This window comes from Anabrus simplex, chromosome 2 (genome assembly GCF_040414725.1).
Source record: "Anabrus simplex isolate iqAnaSimp1 chromosome 2, ASM4041472v1, whole genome shotgun sequence".
NCBI lineage: Eukaryota > Metazoa > Arthropoda > Insecta > Orthoptera > Tettigoniidae > Anabrus > Anabrus simplex.
This window is the reverse complement of record NC_090266.1, coordinates 804,122,660-804,143,241: the sequence shown is the minus strand read 5'-3', so window position 1 is coordinate 804,143,241 and position 20,582 is coordinate 804,122,660. Positions and strand designations below refer to the sequence as shown.

At 37.6% G+C, this 20,582-nt stretch overlaps 1 protein-coding gene across 2 annotated transcripts in view; it reads left to right on the top strand.

The window, feature by feature from the left end:
* Positions 1-20,582, top strand: part of LOC136864468 (enolase) — a 67,723-nt gene that overhangs the window by 27,346 nt on the left and 19,795 nt on the right. For both annotated transcript variants that reach the window (XM_067141487.2, XM_067141486.2), the window contains exons 6-8: positions 1,419-1,656; positions 18,991-19,177; positions 20,033-20,266. In XM_067141487.2, the coding sequence (XP_066997588.1) occupies positions 1,419-1,656; positions 18,991-19,177; positions 20,033-20,266 (659 nt within the window). The remainder of the gene's footprint in view (positions 1-1,418; positions 1,657-18,990; positions 19,178-20,032; positions 20,267-20,582) is intronic.

Below are 20,582 nucleotides of genomic sequence, written 5' to 3'. Positions count from 1 at the left end.
TTTTAGTCCTACTATAAATTATGCTTATTCATTAGTTTGATTGGTGGACTTCTTCAATTGTTAATAACAAGTTTGATGTATGGCCAGAGGTAGTTTGGTGCAGCTGTGGTCAAATATTGCCAGAAGTATTGGATCTAGTATATTTTTCGGTAAGTGTCAAATGCAGATGGTGGGTCTTTTCTGGTCTATAGTTGCTGATGTGTGTGTAAGAAACGAAAGGTAGAATTAAGAATTTATGATCTGAAGAATGCTTGTTTGTGCATGTTTCCAGTAGAATACTTACTATTGCTGCTGTGGTGGGATGTGCTAGCTTTGGCTGCCTGGCGTGCACTGTATCTTGTTCTTTTGGTGCTAGTGTCCGCTGCTACAAGGGGAATGGAGGGGTGGGTGGGGAGAGTTGTTGTTGTTGTAGGAGTAGGGGTGGAGTTGGGCGTTTCAATAAGAACACCGCTCACGAATGAAATATGGACATTCTCCATTCATACTGGAAAAACAAGAACATTCGACGAATGCAAGACGCCAAACTCAATTTAATAAAGTGTTCCTATTTACTGTAACAGATTTTAACATGATCTGTATATTTTAACATGCCTTTCAACATGTACCACATATTTTAAAATGATAATGTACCTGTATATTTAATAATAATTCACCTACATGATTTTTAGGCCTAAAAAGATTCACCCACAGTTATTTTAGATTGTATATATAGTCAATTTTAACTTTAAGTATGCCCAATTTATAATGGACAAGGCAAATCAATAAAACTTGACTTATGTGAAGGTAATAGTGTACAGCTGAAGATGACCCTATGTAAAAAGGTCGAAGCCGGTACTGTAGATTGAATTTTTATATAAATAAATTTGTATTGAAAAGGTGGAAACTTTGTCTATTACATACGATAACTGTCAATACGGAAAATGAAATTGATAAATCAAGATCATTATTGCTTGTCGGACAACGATGTGAACAGATATGAGAAAATGGTGAATACATCGTATAATTGGTGGTCAAACCGGTTGCTCCTCCAGTATGTTACTTAATGTGTGTGTAGCCGCTAAAAGTTTTGTCTTTTGCCAGAAGTTTGACTCCGATCAACTCTTGTGTGTTTTGACCTTCAGGACGGTTTTCTACGTTGATATTACGCAATGACTTCTGTAGCATCTAGCCTCGTCATATTGTACACAACTGTGCATAGTGCAATGGACAAATGTTTCATTTAAATACTACACCCCTCTAGCCATAGCCTTAATGTTTTCACAACCATCTCCTAGACCAGTGTGAGAATGTGAAAAAAAACTTGCCACTTACTAAAATAAATTTATAATTCCAAAAGAAGTTGTAAGGTCTGAAGTAAGACATCTAGACTGTTTTTACACTTGGTTTTGTGTTCATTGACATTTGTTTTTAAATTGTAGGAGCCAAAAACTTCACTGAAGCGATGAAGATTGGAACTGAAGTGTACCATCATTTGAAAAAGGGAATCAAGGATAGGTTTGGCTTGGATGCGACTTCTGTTGGTGATGAAGGTGGTTTTGCCCCTAATGTTCCGGATGGTAAAGATGCCCTGAAGCTCATTTCTGAAGCTATTGAGACTGCTGGATACACTGGGAAAGTTGAAATTGGCATGGATTGTGCTGCGTCCGAGTTCTTTCGGTAAGTTGGCTGTATGGAATTTGTTATCCAACGTACAGTAGAACATTGTTAATTTGAAGTTGTTAGGATGCAAAAATCGGACTTGAATTAGGTGATTTTGAATTAACCCCCACCTACTCATCATTCAGGAGTACCAACCCTTGCCACGTTACAAAATATTCTAAGAGCCATTAATGCATGCAGTCACCTTGATTCATAATTTAAACCTTTCAAATGCCATGGAAAAACTATTTCCAACATGTATCTAACAACGTGCATGTATTCTAATAATGCACTTGGATTCATTGGCAAACATAACCTCATGCCGGAAAAAAAAATTCAAAAGAAATCTATACACTATGCAGTACAAGAACAATAATCCAATGAATAAAGCATTTGCACAGGGGAACCAGCAACACTGTTCTATTGGAAACACATGATGTAACAAAACAAACAAGAACAATTTCAAAACCCAGATACAGTCGAAACAGGTTAAGACTTCCCTCTCTAATGTGTTTCCATGGTTATTATTTCATTATTCCGAAGTCCCAGGATGTGTCCTATTAAATACATGCTAAAGAAACCTGGATAGCACATTTACATCACTCCTTAGTACATTCGTAACTCCCACCATAGGAAATTTAAATTAGCATTCCCAGCCACGTCGGTATGGATTTAGTAGAAAACTTAATTTCAAGGGCCCAGAGCGCAGTTGCATGTTGGCCAAACAGCTGGAGGGGATCATCAGTCCCAAGCCAGTCTTATTCTCAACATGAAACTAGAAGAATATGGAATGAGAATTAATAAGTAGAAGACCAAAAGTATGATAATTGGAGGAAAAGGTAGAAGTTGTCATATTAGTATAGGAGGAGAAGAAATAGAGCAAGTCAGTAACTTCAAGTATTTGGGAAGTATGATCAGAGATGATATGTATTGCACAACAGAAATTAAGAAAAGAATTGCCATAGCAAGAGAAGGCTTTAGGAAAAAATCAAAATTATTTTGTGGACCACTAAACAAGGATTTGAGGAAAAGACTTGCTAAGTGTTACATTTGGAGCATAGCGCTGTATGGCGCAGAGACTTGGACATTGAGAAAGAAAGATGAGAGAAGATTGGAGGCACTAGAGATGTGGGTATGGAAGAGAATAGAACGAGTGAAATGGGAAGACCGGGTAAGGAATGAGGAGGTATTATGAAGAGTTGGAGAAGAACGAAGTATGTTACAAACCATTAGAAGGAGAAAAACGAACTGGATTGGACATTGTTTGAGGAGGGACTGTTTACTGAAAGAAGGAGTAGAAGGAATGGTGAAAGGCAAACAAGGAAGAGGAAGGAAAAAATATCAAATGTTGGACAATATCCAAGGAAATAAATATTCGGACATGAAAAACTTGGCGCAGGACAGGCAACAGTGGAAGAGGTTCATCCCATGACAAGACCTGCCATAAGGCAGAATACCTAGATAGATAGATAGGCCTCTTACAAACGGCATGGGTTCGTCCCACTTCCACGCTTAACTGCCTAGGCCTAAACTAATAACTGATTGTTCAAATAGAATCTTTCAGATCACATGGAGGCAAAGAGTACCGTATTTTCTCACATATTTAACACACTTTTTTGAGAAAAATAAAGGTGAAAACTTGCAGATACGTAAATTATTCAACGAATTTAGATACAGTGCAACCTCGATTCTCCATTTTTGGAGGGACCCTGGGGAAAAAACTCAAAACTCGGGAAAACGGTAAATCCAGGAACTAATGAACCATCAACAATTTGGCTAAACATCACAAAAATTAGATGTGTACTTATAATCATACAAATGCCCCTAAACCAAATCAAACTACAGCCCCAATGGGCCTTCCGCCTAACCAAGCGACTGCCATCGGTCCGAAGGCCTGCACATTACGAGGTGACGCATGGTCACTGTGACGAATCCTCTCGGCCGTTATTCCTGGCTCTCTAGACCGGGGTCGCTGTATCCCCATTAAATAGCTCCTCAATGAAAGGTAATCTTAGAACAACTGGACCTAGAACCAGCCCTCATATCCAGGTAAAAATGCCTGCCTGGCCAGTAATCGAACCCTGGCCTTCCGGGTGAGAGGCAGGCAATTTAGACTGCAGGGCTGGCTTCAAACGTTAATTACCGGTACGCGACTTAAAAATCTCGAAACTTTACCTTCAGTTTTACTGGGGAAACTTCGTCAGTTTCCTCTGAAAACTTCGTCATATTCCTTTGAAAACTTCTTTCAGTTCAGCAGCTTTGATCAGCCAAACTCTTTGAAAAATCTAATACCCACAATGCCAAGCCAAACAACAATCGACCACAAGTACTTTTTCATTCTCTAATCTAATAAACTAAAGCACATTAGATACAAAAGCGTCCAACATGATGGCAAAATCTTTTTTTCATTGTAATTTGGTCACCGGTATACTGTTCCTAGTCAGTTCATGGAAATCTTGTACCGCGTAAATTAGACTACATCGACAAAGGTTATTTTGAACTCTAATATGGTTTCAAAAGTATCAATCCTCAAACATTAACCCTGGACATAATGTAGACGTTTTGCAAGTAGGCCTACGTACATCTGACAAAACTCATTCTGTCTACAAATAGAGCTGTCGAAATTCGCTCTGTCTCCTTCCAATTGTCGTGGGCACTCTCTGCTTTATGATTTCCGAGGATTCTGTAAACATTACTACCCGAATGCGATGCTAAGATGATCCCTTATGCAAGTTCACCGCCGATCGCTTTTCCAGTATAGTACTTTTTCAAATCACTATGACTGGAATTCAACACCAAGATCCGTAAGTATGCTGTAGCTGCCCTTTCGTAAGATACAGTTTCTTGAAAAACATGTGATCGGGGATTTAGCGTTGATGGGACTGAAATTTCTGGACGGTTGATCCGGAAAATAGTTTCTTCGAGGAACGGATAATGCAGGATTTTTACAACATGATTTAATTAGGATGCTCGTGGGCCCAAGTAATTTGAACGAATGATACAGGAAAACGTAGTGTCCTGGAACGTATAATCAAGGTTCTACTGTATTTAAAAATTATTTAAAATTTATTTACATGTAAAAGATTCATCGAATATAAATACAATTGGTTTAACTTATTTGCGGTAATCGTCATTTTGCATAAAATTCCGGCTTGAGATTTTTCTGAAAAGTCAAATAGGGTACATCAGATAGGTTGGAGACCTGGGTTTGAAGTACTGACAACACAACTTGAAGTGAAGTAAACATGAACTAATAAAAGTACAATTCATGTAATTTCATAACAATGACACACCGGCAAAAGAGGAAAACTGTCCGGCCGGGCATCGAAGGAGGGATCCTGCTAGATTTCCCCAAACAGTTCTTATCCTATCTTGCACGAGTGACGTGTCCACCCACCATTCTTCTTGGATACGAACGTGGATCCCTCGCGGAAATTTTACTTTCGGCATTGTTTTTCGTTTTGGAACAACATAGAAGCGTAATATAGGGTAAATATTTTTGTTCCACGGTGCAGAAGGCGGGACTGGCAGGCAAGGACTTTTTAAAATGGCTGGGCTGGAGGTTTAAATGCCGTGGGTAGTTTCTGGTAGTCAGTGTTAAGTGAGGTTGTGAATAGTGATAAAGCTATTTGTTTTATCTGTGAATGAAGATTATATTCTCTTTGCTAAATTAGAGGACAGGGTGTCAACTGATATACTGTCACTTACAGTACGTATTTACTTTGTTAACAATTAGCGTGTTAAAATGTTTTATACAAAAATGCATATGGCACCAGAGAACTTCAAATCTATTCTCCTATTATCTTAAGTGAAACAGATGTTATAGATGGTCTTGACTCGAGAATATGATTTTGAATGTAAGTATTGATCCTCAAGTTCTCAAATGCATTATACTCTATTCTGCCCTTCACTAATCACAATCATATTGGAAAGAGAAAAGAATATCATTAACACTTCCGAAATTACGGTTGTCCGCGACCTTGAGCTCGCCTGGAAAGTATGCTCGCTGTAGAAGTCGGTACGACTTCGAAATGATACAAAGTTTCTAAATGTAACCGGGGCAAATAAAACGACTCCATTTTTTATATCATTTTTAACACAAAAACTTGAAATTCCCATTCTTATATTAGGCCCAAAACAGTAAAAAGCAATTCCAAAACCTCCCATCACTTTATGTATGTAAGGTGCAACCTCTGTTCTGGTCTCGATAACATAATCGTATTGCAAGAGACTATCCTCATTTTTCCGTATTGAATGTCTGTTAAATGAGAACAATAAAACTTTGATTTCCACCTATTCAATACATTAGTGCCAAGAACCTGTTCGGCGATACACTCGAAAAAGTAAAAAGAAAATAAACATGTAACCCTGGACAAAATGTAGACTTTTATAAATCAAAGGTAAACCTGTAATGGTCACTAGATACTGAGGGTGTCTTGTTGCATAGACTCTTGATCCTTCAGCCTGTGCTAAGTGTTCGTCCTTTTCTTTTTGGAGCCCACTTCCCTTTTGTACATCGTGCTCTGTTGCAATCTTCAACTGTAGTTCATCGCACGTTTTACAAGTATCTTTGAATAGAGGCTTGAAGTGTAAATTAAATTTTGAATTGAAAACATGATAGTAATATTTTTCTTTCACTGGTACTTTGCCAGTCTTATAACACCATTCATTATACAGTTCAAACATTTATCTCACTGTGAGGTTTTGGCTGAGGTATTGTCGATCATGGTAGTGTTATTAATGGGAACATTTTCTTCACTATCTTGTGGATATTCCGAACAACACTCGATAATATCACGACAAGAACCCTCGCATTCCATCTTCTCCTAATGCGCGTGGACATACGTACTTGTGCTCTCAACAAAAGCATAAAACATTTGAAGCACTAACACATTGCATCACTCTATGCATAGATGATGGAACTTCGTAGATACTACTTATAGCTCTGAACTGTACATGTCTCTCTGTTAACAAATATATAACTCGTTTTCAACGAAAATAGGAGTTACGCCGCTTGTGCTCGGAACCCCTCATATGCGGTAAAAATGGTACATGCAGCTCCCCTCCTAGAGGCTGCACTGCCTCATGATGAGGAAGCAAGTTTACCAGTACTTTATTCAAGAAATATTCACCTTTGTTGCTATTAATATAGCAGGTGAGATCATTAACAAAGTGGTCGTTTAATATCTCGTAACTCAGGCCAATACAGCCTATGTATTTTTGGAGAGAAGTAGGTTTAAAACGCAATAAAAACAATCAAATCATAATGATTGTTTTACTCACCAACGTACCTAAATAATAATAATATTGATTTTACGTCCCCACTTAACTACTTTTACAATTTTCGGAGACTCCAGACAGAACATACTATGTGTTAATAAAAACAATATGGAGCCAACAAACGTGCGAAATTAAATATTATGAAAATAAAATGCATAACCCCCACACTTGTAGATATGCATAAATGTAACAAGCTTTCCTGTTTATTTTTATTCTTTCCGTCGTAGAACTTCGACTTTATCCAGACTTTTAGTAGCATACCTAACCTAAACAATGCAGTCTCTTATCTCAATTACAGCTGTTTAGGTAAAACCTGAAGTGATAAATGTAGAGAACAAGCATGAAATATGCTTAAAAATAAAGGTCTGGCTTTCAATAGCCGCAGTTTTACAAAGAATGCTTTCAATCACTATATATTACATTCAGAAGTACAACTCGTAAACGCTAGTTATCAGGTGGTGGGTTGGCACGCTTTTTACAGTACGGCTTTATTCAGAAGGGGTAGCTTCTGATACACATACACCAACTGGAAATAAGAGACCATCTCCAGAAACCATTTGTGAATTGATTCTCACTGTTTAGGCTCTACAGTCGAGAACAAAACTATTCCTTAAGTTTCAAAAAGATGGGATCTCGAATACTCTTGATTGCTTGAAGATGACGTCATTTGGAATGACGACACCCCGGTACAGGGAAGTTGGTGGCACAAGACTACAATAATTCAAATGAAAGCCGTGTTCAGATTTACTGTGTAGTAGGCATACTGCTTAACTTACAGACACAAATAACTGCCATTACATTCTTTTGTATTAATATTGCATAACATGATACCATTATTCCTTTTCTCTAAGAGGTCAGTTATGAAGTGAGACACCTTCGTAGCGAGTTTTACGACCGGATGCCCTTCCTAATGTCAACCTCATCAGAGGAGTTATGAGATGAAACGAATGACGTGATATAAAAGTACCTAACTAAAACTGACTATATTTACTTTATATGTAGGCCTAAGTCATGTGTTTACCATTTATTCTTTTTAAATTTAGAAAACTGCTTCCAGCAAAAATAGTCGGTAAAACACAGACTACATTTCATAAGTTTGTTAAGGAATAGTATCAAATGTTTACATGTGCAATTTATAGCTCTTTATAGCCTAGAAGTTGTGTGTTCACTGCACAAAATTTATCGCATATTGGACCACCCCCCCTACTTTTTTGGCTGTAAATGTGGGGGGAAAGGGGTCTAATATGCAAGTAAATACAGTATCCAGCTGAGTGGTGTAGTTAAATGACCAGCTGTTGTAAGCAGGCTGGTAGGTTGAAATCACAGCACGGCTAGTTAACATTTAATGGTGCTTAAATACAAGAGATACGATGGTGAAATACTCAATTTCAAAGGAAGTAAAATTTAAACCACACCGGACAAGTTGGCCATGCAGTTAGGGGCGCGCAGCTGTGAGCTTGCATCCGGGAGATAGTGGGTTCGAATCCCACTGTCAGCAGCCCTGAAGATTACTTTGTGGTTTCCCAATTTCACAGCATAATAATTATTAAAATAATGTTGTAATGGTCCACTTTTCAATACTATAATATGCAATATTTTGAATTACATTAACTAGGGACTAGTTTCGGCCTGCGCTGGGCATCCTCAGCCTTAATGTAAAACATCTAATAACTAAACAAATTTACAAACACGCAATTGACATAAAACAAATGAACAAATATACAATAGACATTTAAAAACTGGGATGAAATAATGAAAAATAAGTTTAGCTCTAAATTCTTAGCATCTCGAGTATGCTCGCCATTCAGACTCTTTCATGTACTCATATTCATAGAACTGTTAGTTCCATCACTGCTAATCATTACAATTAAAATTGTAAACGGGAACTGGTAAATGTTGATTCTGTAGTCAATCACCAAATATACTTGAGTATGCAAGTCGCTGGACGCCGCTGTAAATAACCACCAGCTGATACAGAACCAACAAACTTAGTCATAATTCAGTTTTTCATAATATTCACAGCACCTTTCCTCTGCGGCCATCCCTTTTCCCTACATCCTCCAGCCACGCCTTCATTTTCCCTCCCCCTTCCCCTCCACCCCCCCCTCTCCCCCCGCTCTCCCTTCACGACGTCTCTGCTTGTCCCAGCCATCTCCCCTGCCCTGCCTTCCCTCCTTGCCCGCCCCTTCCTTTTCCTTTGATTCTCACGACCGTTAGTATGAGGCACACACAATAGGCCACATGCCAGAATAAGTGGTAAGTCTCGTATAACCTATGCCATCTAACTCTCCTTCAGTTCATTAATTTAATTTTATCTATCATTTATTCAGGTTAACTTCATAGACACCGCAATGAATTGCAAATTTATACCAGCCACAATGTATCTGTTTTAACACTATATGACCGCCGGTAGTAATGTTACTACCATGCGGCGTGCGCCTGAGTGCTGCTGTTAGTAATACTACTACCACCACGATCTTTGAAATTCAGCCACTCTAAATCTATTCACGTTATCGAATTAGTTTTTGCTTTGACATGTTGTCGATTTCCTTTACTATCGTTAGGTGATGGTGTTGGTCGATAGTGATTGGTGGTGCAACTTAGGGACGATATTTTGTAGCCATGTGCGCTCAGATCTTACGTAATTGCTGACATACGCACTCCTCGCGCGCTCCGGTTAGATAGGCTCAAATTTATGTGCGTGTGTTCAAATGATAGATTATATGACTTAACAGATTTAGAATGAAAGTGTAGTGAGGCAACAGTCTGCAATCATCTCTCAAGTAGTCGATTTATACTGTATAATTATTGAGATATGGATCCCGGACATTGTGCAAGTAAAGGAAATCCTATGCGTGCATACAGCCCACGGATAAGTGAACGGATTATTACGGAACTTTGAACGATTCAGATTCTGATCTGTATGAAAGTGATCGTGAAGAAGATCATGAAAATATACAAGTCCCTCAGAATGCTGAATCACCAGATTCATCACCAGAAGAACTAGTCGCAAAAAGACAAAGGGAGGTGAGAAGCACGGGAACACAATGGAAACAAGATATTACTCCTGTGAACAGGCTCGTTTTTTCTGGCTCACCAGGACTGAATGCTAATAACCTTGGTATTTCTGCAGAATCTTCACCTCTAGATTTATTTAGTTTATTTTTTGACAGTAATGTACTGAATGTTATCCGAGTGGAAAGTAACAGATATGCCCTACAGCAAATACATCTAAAGATGCAAGAAGGCCCTTGAAACCTAAATCGGTGCATGCGCAGTGGAAACCAGTGACTCTGAATGAACTACACGTTATTTCTTGCAGTAGTGATTCACATGTTTGATTCGTAAACTTTTTCTCTGGGACTACTGGAGCACAATACCAATTCTAAAAACTGACTACGCAAAGTCCATTGGAATGTCGAGAAACAGATTTCGTGCTATTCTGACAATGTTGCATCTGAACGACAATGATAAGCAAAAACAAAGGGGCAATCCAGGCTACAATCCTCTGTTCAAAATCCGACCAAGCTAGACTGCCTGAAAACATGTTTTCAGAATTGTTACTCTCCTGATTAAGCATTGACAATCGTTGAAGCAATATGTCCATTTTGGGAACGTATATTTTTTCGTGTGTTCATGAGAGGAAAGCCACAGAAGTATGGAATCAAGATCTTTCAACTCGTGAAGTGAGGAGTGGTTACATGTGCAACATGGAAGCGTATTCTGGGGCCCATGTTACAGTGGAGGATTACAATTCTTCCTTCAATGTTGTTGACAGACTGTGCGAACCAGTAAAAAATAGGGGGCCACACAGTGTATATGGACAGATGGTTTTAAAGCCCCACCATTTATGACCATCTGTGGGACTGTCAGACTAAAGCAGCTGGCACCGTGATGCCAAATCGGAAAGGAATGCCAAAATCAGAGTTTGCGAAAAAACTGAAAAAGGGTAAAAAAATGTCATTGCAGAAAGAACATCTTCTAGCAATAAAGTGGCGAGATGTTTGAGAAGTGTTTATGCTGAGCACTTTGCACGTGATGATGACATGATTGAAGTACCCACAGCAAGAGGGAGCCACTAGAAATCCAATCCATCAGCAGTAGTAGACTATAACTAATTCAAAATTGGTGTTAAGTCCGACCAATTGTTGGCATTTTATGGATTCACAAGGAAGTCGATCAAGTGGTGGAAAAAATTTATCCTCCATGTGTTTGATCTTGCCATAGTGAATGCCTGCATACTGTACCGTAAGGCTTCGTCACAAAAACTTCCCCTTTCGAAATTTTGTGAACGTTTAGCGGATGATTTGGTGAGTAGTGTTGGGGCCGAAATTACTGAAGAATCACGAGCATCAACTGCAGGAAGGCTAGTAGGTAGAGATCATTTTCCACACAGAATACCTGCAGTAGGCACGAAGAAGGAAGGACACGTGCAGCGTATGTGCAAGGTTTGCTACGGCAAGTCCAAACATAACACCGGTCGTGCTGTGAAGAAAATGTCAACCGTATATTGTCGTAAATGTGACGTAGGTCTTTGCATAGGAGAATGTTTTGAGTGTTACCATACCAAAGCTAAGTATTGGCAATAACAATGTGTAATTCTGTTATCCAGTGACTAAAAACTATCGCACTTTTCTAGTGAATTAGAAATTCAAGTGCGTGAACAAGGATATCAGAATGGACCAATATTGCAGCCTAGGTTTCTTTTCAATGCTGAAGGTAAGCATTTTTTATTTGATTTCGTGGAATAGCCCACTCTTTGTACAATATGTATCTAAATTTGTTAATTTATAATGCGAAAACTGACAGAACTGTGATTTTTTTTCTGAGAGTCTAAATTACGCTGGCACAGGGTGGGGACGCCATCTTGAAACGTCCGGGCTCATAGTGTTAACTATATCTTCATGAGCTGCCCTGACAGTGTCCAACATCATTTTAGCATGATTTTAACAAGCACTACAAGAGCATTTCATTTTATTACGCCGGGCTGAGTGGCTCAGATGGTTAAGGCGCTGGCCTTCTAACCCCAACTTGGCAGGTTCGATCCTGGCTCAGTCCGGTGGTATTTGAATGTGCTCAAATAAGACAGCCCCATGTCGGTAGATTTACTGGCACGTTAAAGAACTACTGCGGGACTAAATTCCGGTACCTCGGCGTCTCAGAGTTTAAAAACTAGTTAGTGGGACGTAAAGCAAACAACATTATTACCGTATTCATTTTATTACGTTGATTGATGTTGAAACATCTAGCAGTTCTGCATCAGCTGGTGATTATTTACAGCGGCGTCCAGTGACTTGCATACGGCTAACACCACTCAAGTAGATTTGGTGATTGACTACAGATTCAACATGTACCATTTCTCGTTTACAATTGTAATAATTAGCAGTGACGGAACTAATATTTCTATGAATATTAGTACGTGAAAGAGTCTGGATGACGAGCATACTCAAGATGCTAAGAATTTAGAGCCAAATTTATTTTTCATAATTTCATCCCAGTTTTTTAATGTCTATTGTATATTTTTTCATTTGTTTTATGTCAATTGTATGTTTGTACATTAATTTAATTACTAGATGTTTTACATTAAGGCTGAAGATGCCCAGCCCAAGCCGAAACTAGTCCCTAGTTAATGTAATTCAAAATATTGCATATTACGATATTACTTTAATAATAATTATTATTGTGATTTCAATACGGATCAGAACCATGAAGTTTATATCCCATTCTCCATCGTTGCCATAAGACCTGTATGTCTGTGCGATGTAAAGTAGAAAAAAAAAAAACTACAAGCCCTGTGGGGTATTTCAGTATATATTCCACTAAAGAAAATATTAAATATAAGCGAAGAATTATATATAACACTAGATCAATATGCAAATCCTAATTATAACATAAATGAGTTATCTGAAAAAACTATTTTGTAAAAGAAAATTGTTCCTGTCTTAAATAACGACTACATCAAAATAGTCAACAGACGACGTCATACACAAGCTACGGCGCAGACAGCGAACCTCAGCGACTCCGCCCATACACACGTAACAACCTCCCCTACTTATCCCTCCGCCCCTCTCACTACAGACAACGCTAGAACCATCAGTACGAGGTACATTACTCATCAAACGGCCAAGAAACTCTCATTTCAAACATCCAGCAGTAAGTAAATTAATTCAGGCTTTACAAATTCACACAATATTACACTTCTATTGAAATCTAACTCACTTCATTTCGGCTTACAGACTTTACCAGCCTCAAAAGGGAAAGGAACCACCACATTCTTACGGCATTTGATGGGAGAAAACTCCAGAACTGAATCACACATATAGTGCATAATTTAACACGTATCAAGCTTATATTGATCCATTTCACAATTATAGGAAAGTGCTGTTATTTACAAATGGAACCTATAAAGACCAACATTCGACATTAAAAAAAAAAAAAAGGCAAATTATGGAAATATAACACAAGAATCAAGGCCAACACGTTTCAATGTCACTAATACATTGACTATATTACTAGAGATGTTCAAGTGTTTTTAAAAAACTTCTGTAGTAAATGATAAGCATTCTATTTAATAGACATTTATGTTTTTTTTATACAATACATAATCAACACAATATGAAACTTGTAATTTTATGCAAGAAGGAACTGACATTTAATCATTAGACTTAAAAGCCAACCATACACGGCATATTTAAATATTATCAATACCTGATGGTATATAAAGACAAATTGTTACAATATTTTACCACATAACAACGCAAGATCCAAAGCAATAAGTATTTTAGACTTTAAAGTCCAATGATTAGACTTTAAAATATATTAGTGTGTTTATGTAAAAATATTTTATAGAGGTTAACACGCATTTATATTCTACCTAAAATAATATCACTCCAGCAATATGGTGTAAAGATGTAACATCATATTTTATTGTAATTATCACGCAAGTTTTATTTATCAAATTTTACTGATAGTCTATTCACGATTGTACATAAGTATAAAAAGGGAGTCTATTCAACAGAATAAGCAACAATACCTAAGATATATGCTTAATCAACCCAAGGACGCATTCTGTCAGCCAAAGTGCATGTATATAATAGACAAAGTGTTGTAATTTTAATTTTTAATTTTAACACAACGCTTTTAAATTTGTAAGTTTTTAAGATAAGTTTTCACTGAAAATTATGAAACAAATATATCATGAAGGTCTTTCAGAGGTATAAGATAGAAATGCAAATGTGATTCTGATATAGCTGAGGATGACCTGTGAAGGGTCGAAACCGGTCCTAGATTGTAATACTTTACAAGAAAATAAATGTATTGATTAGGTGGAATTTTTCTTTCCTTTTATGACGAACATAGCACGTTACAATGAAGCTCTCTTTCATTAGTCGTTTCCGGTCATTGACAATCAAGAAATTGCTCTGCATCAATGGATGAACAGGGAACTCAAAACGACTTTAAAACAGAATTTGCAAACTTCAGGTGCATTAATTTTAATGCTAGCAGTGACTGAATTATTTCAACTTGTTGACCGGGATTTTCTTCAATTTGTTTTCGCAGAATATCTTCAAAAGCAAGGTACCCAACAATAATATCAGACTGCTTCATCATTTTAAAGCCAGACAATTTTTTTACTTTTTCACATAGTGACAAAACATTTGTATAGTTTGATTGAATTACATTAGTTGGATGAAACAAATCATTCAAAAGTCCAAATAAAATGTTAAGATCACTTGGGCACATGTGCTTTTCAATTTTCTTTACAACTAAGACACTAACATTTTGGAAGAGAAGAGTCGCTTCACTTTTTAACAATTCACTAAACCCTTCAATAATCTTACTAGTTCACCAACATGGCCAGAAGCAATTTTATTCGTTCTATCTTTCTGTTCTTTTCGAAACAAGCAAGTGAGAATATGGATAATTAGACCCTTCTAATTCCAAAACGTCTGCAATAAACTTGCAATTTTCAAAAACAAATGCTGCTTGGGATTTTACCAGGTTGCAAAATCTGGCATCTTCCATTTCTGCCAACCAGTTTACCACTGGTACAGGTATCAGTGACAACTGTTTGAAAAATGAGTGGAGGATATCTACATTTGCATGTATGTAAGAGGCAGCTTTAAACAAACTTCCCCATTTACTCAACACAGGCTCGGAATACAATGAAATTGACATGTGAGAAGTTTTTGTCTAGGTATGAACGAAACGTGTTTGATTTTCCTTGACATATGAAAACAGTTCTTTGTTTTTGACACAATGGCATTAAGTTCTTTCAAATTCTTTTGCAGGACATCACCGAACAAACTGAATTTATGAGCCCAGCAAGTGATGTGAATCAAATGTTCTCCCATAATTCCCTTAAGCAGTTCACAACATTTTAACATATACGGGGCAGAATCAGTTATCACATACTTTACATTCTCATGGTTAATTTCAAAATTATGCAAAACATGGAGGATTGCTTGAGAACACGTTCTGCTGTTCGTAGCATCTAGAAACGCACACTCTAACAAAAATATTTCCTGTTCAGATACTGGATCTTGAGTTTTAATCAAAATTGCGAACACGCAGCGGCCTGAAGAGTTGATAGTTTCGTCACAGATAACCGTCAGTTTTCCCTTCCAAAGTTTGTTTGATGCTTGCTAGTACTTAGTTTGAGCAACGGGGGATGTATTGTTTCCGTAGTTGGTTGGCTGTGCTCCAGATACTAACCTATAGAAAAAAGAAAAATCTTTATCAGAAAGAGGTCTTAGTCTTACTATCACTGATCGTTGATTGTGGAGGTTTAATTGATAGACTGTACATACCTGGTACATACTTTTGAAGCCATTTCCCGACTGCAGGGTTGTCTACCTTCTCCAGTGGGATGTTGGCTTTGAGTAGCATCGCTGTTGTTTCATGAATAAATTCTATTTTTTCACTCTTAGCTTTCTTTTGCATATCTAATGAGTTTTTTGTTGCCTGCCGTGTCACTGTTGGAGTGCTAAATTTACGTTCTGAATGTTCCTTATTTTTAAAACAATGTTTTGAGACAGTATCTTTTTTCTCCCGCTCGTTATGAACATTACAAAATTTACACATTAAAATATTGTTTTCCGAAACGTTTAAACCTTCACTCGCAAATTGTTTAGCTCTGCTGTGCACCGTAACACTTGTCGAGCAACTCATCTTCGCTACTGTCTGTGATCACTTTCTTAATTTTACCTGACCACGAAGCCGAAATACACCAGTCAATTGTGCTGCTTGTAGACGTCATTAGGGATTCCAGGATTGCACAATGTCGTGAGGAGACTGGCTGGGGTGGGATTACCAGCCACCACAAGTACAACATTCCAAACATTTTTTTGGCAAGAAGCCTGGAGCCAACCCCTTTTCTTTGATGCCATGTCTTAGAGATTTTCTAGAATATTAATGATAACGTATTTCTTTCCTATTGATGAATTTTTGTTCGCTCTTCCTTTTCTTTTCATACATAATCTTGAAACAGAATGTCAAGTTCGTTATTCACCACAGATTTCGCTGTAATATCGCGCTTATCGCGAAATAATTGAATTTCGCTTTAAAATAGCCTTATCGCTTTAATTCGCAAACATAATATCCATATTTTCTTAACCAGAAACATATGATTCGTAAATATATCTCAAAATCGCCTAAAACTATTTTTGTCGCGTTTATCGTTAATGCGAAAAAAATATAACAGAAGTAAAGAGACTAAGAAGGCGGTGCAGGTTGGAATGAAATAGTTAGAAATGGTTATGGAAGTAAGGAGAAATTGAAGGGACTTACTAGGAAATTGAATCTAGCTAAGGATAACATGAAGGCAAGCATAATTGGTGGTCATACAAATTTTAGTGCAAATTAGGGTATGTATAGGTACTTTAAGGCAGAAAAAGGTTCAGAGGAGGACATTCCAGGAATCATTAATGAACGAGGGGAGTGTGTGTGCGAGGATCTTCAAAAGGCAGAAGTATTCAGTCAGCAGTATGTAAAGATTGTTGGTTACAAGGATAATGTCCAGATAGGGGATGTAATACTAAAGAAGTATTAAAATTTACCTATAACAATGACATTTACAGTAAGATACAAAAGTTGAAAACTAGAAAAGCAGCTGGAATTGATAAGATTTCTGGGAATATACTAAAGGCAATGGGTTAGGATATAGTACCATATCTCAAATACTTATTTGTTTATTGTTTGGTTGAAGGAGCTATACCAAATGAATGGAGAGTTCATATAGTAGGTCCTGTGTATAAAGGGGGATAGACATAAAGCTGAAAATTACAAGCCAGTCACTTTGACATGCATTGCATGTAAGCTTTGGGAAAGCATTCTTTCTGATTATATTAGACATGTTTGCAAAATTAATAACTGGTTTGACAGAAGACAGTTTTTGGTGTAGGAAAGGTTATTTCACTGAAGCTCAGCTTGTAGGATTTCAGCAAGGTATAGCAGATATCCTGGATTCAGGAGGCCAAATGGACTGTATTGCGATTGACCTATCTAAGGCATTTCATAAGGTAGATCATGGAAGACTACTGGCAAAAATGAGTGCTATTGGACTAGAAAAAAAGAGTGACTGAATGGGTGCCTATATTTCTAGAAAACAGAACTCAGAAAATTAGAGTAGGCAAAGCTTTGTCTGACCCTGTAATAAGAGGGGAATTCCTCAAGGCAGTATTATTGGACCTTTGTTTTCTTATGTCAATGATATGTCTAAAGAAATGGAATCAGAGATAAGGCTGTTTGCAGATGATGTTATATTGTACAGAGTAATAAATAATTTACAAGATTGTGAGCGGCTGCATAGTGACCTTGATAGTGTTCTGAGATGGACGGTGGGCAATGGTATGATGATAAATGGGGTTAAAAGTCAGGTTATGAGTTTCACAAATAGGAAAAGTCCTCTCAATTTTAATTACTGTGTTGATGGGGTGAAAGTTCCTTTTAGGGATCATTGTAAGTACCTAGTTGTTAATATAAGAAAAGACCTTCATTGGGGTAATCACATAAATATGATTGTTAATAAAGGGTACAGATCTTTGCACATGCTTATGAGGGTATTTAGGGGTTGTAGCAAGGATGTAAAGGAGAGTGCATATAAGTCTCTGGTAAGACCCCAACTAGAGCATGGTTCCAGTGTATGGGACCCTCACCAGGATTACTTGATTCAAGAACTGGAAAAAATCCAAAGAAAAGCAGCTCGATTTGTTCTGGGTGATTTCCGACAAAAGAGTAGCGTTACAAAAATGTTGCTAAGTTTGGGCTGGGAAGACTTGGGAGAAAAGAGACGAGCTATTCGATTAAGTGGTATGTGATTTAAATAATAACAGTAAGTTATTACATGTAAGTGGTATGTTCCGAGTTGTCGGTGGAGAAATGGCCTGGGAGGACATCAGTAGACAAATAAGTTTGAGTAGTGTCTTTAAAATTAGGAAAGATCACAATATGAAGATAAAGTTGGAATTCAAGAGGACAAATTGGGGCATATATTAGTTTATAGGAAGGGGAGTTAGAGATTGGAATAACATTACCAAGGGAAATGTTCAATAATTTTCGTATTTCTTTGCGATCATTTAAGAAAGGCCTAGGAAAACAATAGATAGGGAATCTGCCACCTGGGCGACTGCCCTAAATGCAGATCAGCGGTGATTGATAGCCTTTGATAGTGATTGATCCTGCCTCTATCACTAAGCAACAACCAGGGAATTAACACAAAGGTTATTCTATGACATTGGAAGAACATATTGACATCAGATTTACAGAAAATTGCTTGTTCTGGCTGCTTATAGGGCCATATTCTCATCTAGTGGCTAAAATTGGACCCAATTATTTGTTCTACATAATTAGCAAGTGCATTGCTTAATTAGCATATTTGTGAAGTTTTAGGGTCTATGATCACCGTAGCCCGCACTGTACTACTCAGAATGCAGTCGCTTTAATCAAAACTACCCGGTATTATACATTTACTTTTTTTAACATTTTTCATTCTACTTTTTATTTTTATAATTTTATTTTTAGTTATTGTGCATGCAGTCTGTTCAGCGTGTAATTTGTTGAGTAATTTTGTAGGGAAGGCAAATATGATCTGGACTTCAAGAACCCCAAGTCTGACCCTAGCAAGTGGATTACTGTTGAACAGCTGACAGGACTCTACTTGGAGTATATTAAAGATTTTCCAGTGGTCTCAATTGAAGATCCATTTGACCAGGATGATTGGGATGCTTGGACAAATCTCACTAAACAGACTAGTATTCAGGTAAAGTACATTTTTGTTCTATGTTCTGTACAATTAATTGGCGAGAACCATTTTGGTAGTTTCTCCCCAAGGAAGGAAATTGGTGGTAGTTATTGTTTGAAGACGAACATGAGACTGGCATACATAAAATGAACTGGTATCAATCAACAGTAGATAGTTGGACAAGAATTGAAGTAATTTTTGTTATGGAATTACATGTCAGGCAAGAATTTCATAGCTGCACAGTAACAGACTTTGGATTAGATATTCCTTGTATAATGGTTGTATTTTGACATGTATTCTAACTGTCGTATCTACTGGCGTGGGGGCAGGACTGTTTGATATCGGCTGAAATTAATCCTTAAGTTAGGCTATATAGCATATTTAACAAACAAGGATATTTGTTTGTCAAAAGCTTCCGTGGCTCAGATGGCAGCACACCGGCCTCTCACTGTTGGGTTCCGTGGTTCAAATCCCGGTCAATCTGTAACATTTGTGCTGGACAAAACGGAGGCGGACAGGGATTTTTCTGGGTACTCTAGTTTTTCCGGTCATCTTTCCTTCTAAGAACACTAGTCAATATAATTTCATTTCGTGTGTCAGTCATTAATCGTTGCCTCGGAGGACTGCGACAGGCTTCGGCAGCTGGTGCACTTCCTATCCTCACCGCTAGATTGGGGCTTCATTCATTCCATTCTTGATGCGGTTAAATGACTGGAAACAGGCTGAGGTTTTTCATTTGAATGTCAAATTGGTTTTGTGTATCATGTGTATCCAACAGCAAAAGTCTCATTTCAAAATATATAGGTAATAGACGGATTTTTTGTTGTTTTGGGTATTATTATAATACGCATAAATGTGTTTTTTCTCTCCCAGATTGTTGGTGATGACCTCACTGTTACTAATCCTAAGAGGATTCAGACCGCTGTGGAAAAAAAAGCTTGCAACTGCTTGTTGTTGAAAGTGAACCAAATTGGTTCTGTGACTGAGGCAATTGAGGCTCATAAGCTTGCAAAGAAAAGTGGTTGGGGTACTATGGTGTCTCATCGATCTGGTGAAACTGAGGATACATTCATTGCAGATTTGGTGGTGGGACTTGCTACAGGTCAGGTAAGTGATAACTGAAGCGTATCTAATTTCTTGAAGAATTGTCACCTTATGTGGTGGCAGGTGGTCAAGCTGCAACTCATGATTATGAACCGAGCTCAGTTTTGTGGCATTAAATGTGGATTTCTATGCTGTACAGCATTCTCCTCCCACATTTTTCATTTTGTATCATAAATATATTTACTCGCTCCTATTTTGCCATCACATGTGTTACATATACTAATTTTTGTTATGGAATTACGTGAGAAGAATAATCCCCACATTGCCCTATATCTTGCATAGATTTGTTTTCAGGTGTCAATATGTGTGACAAGAATAT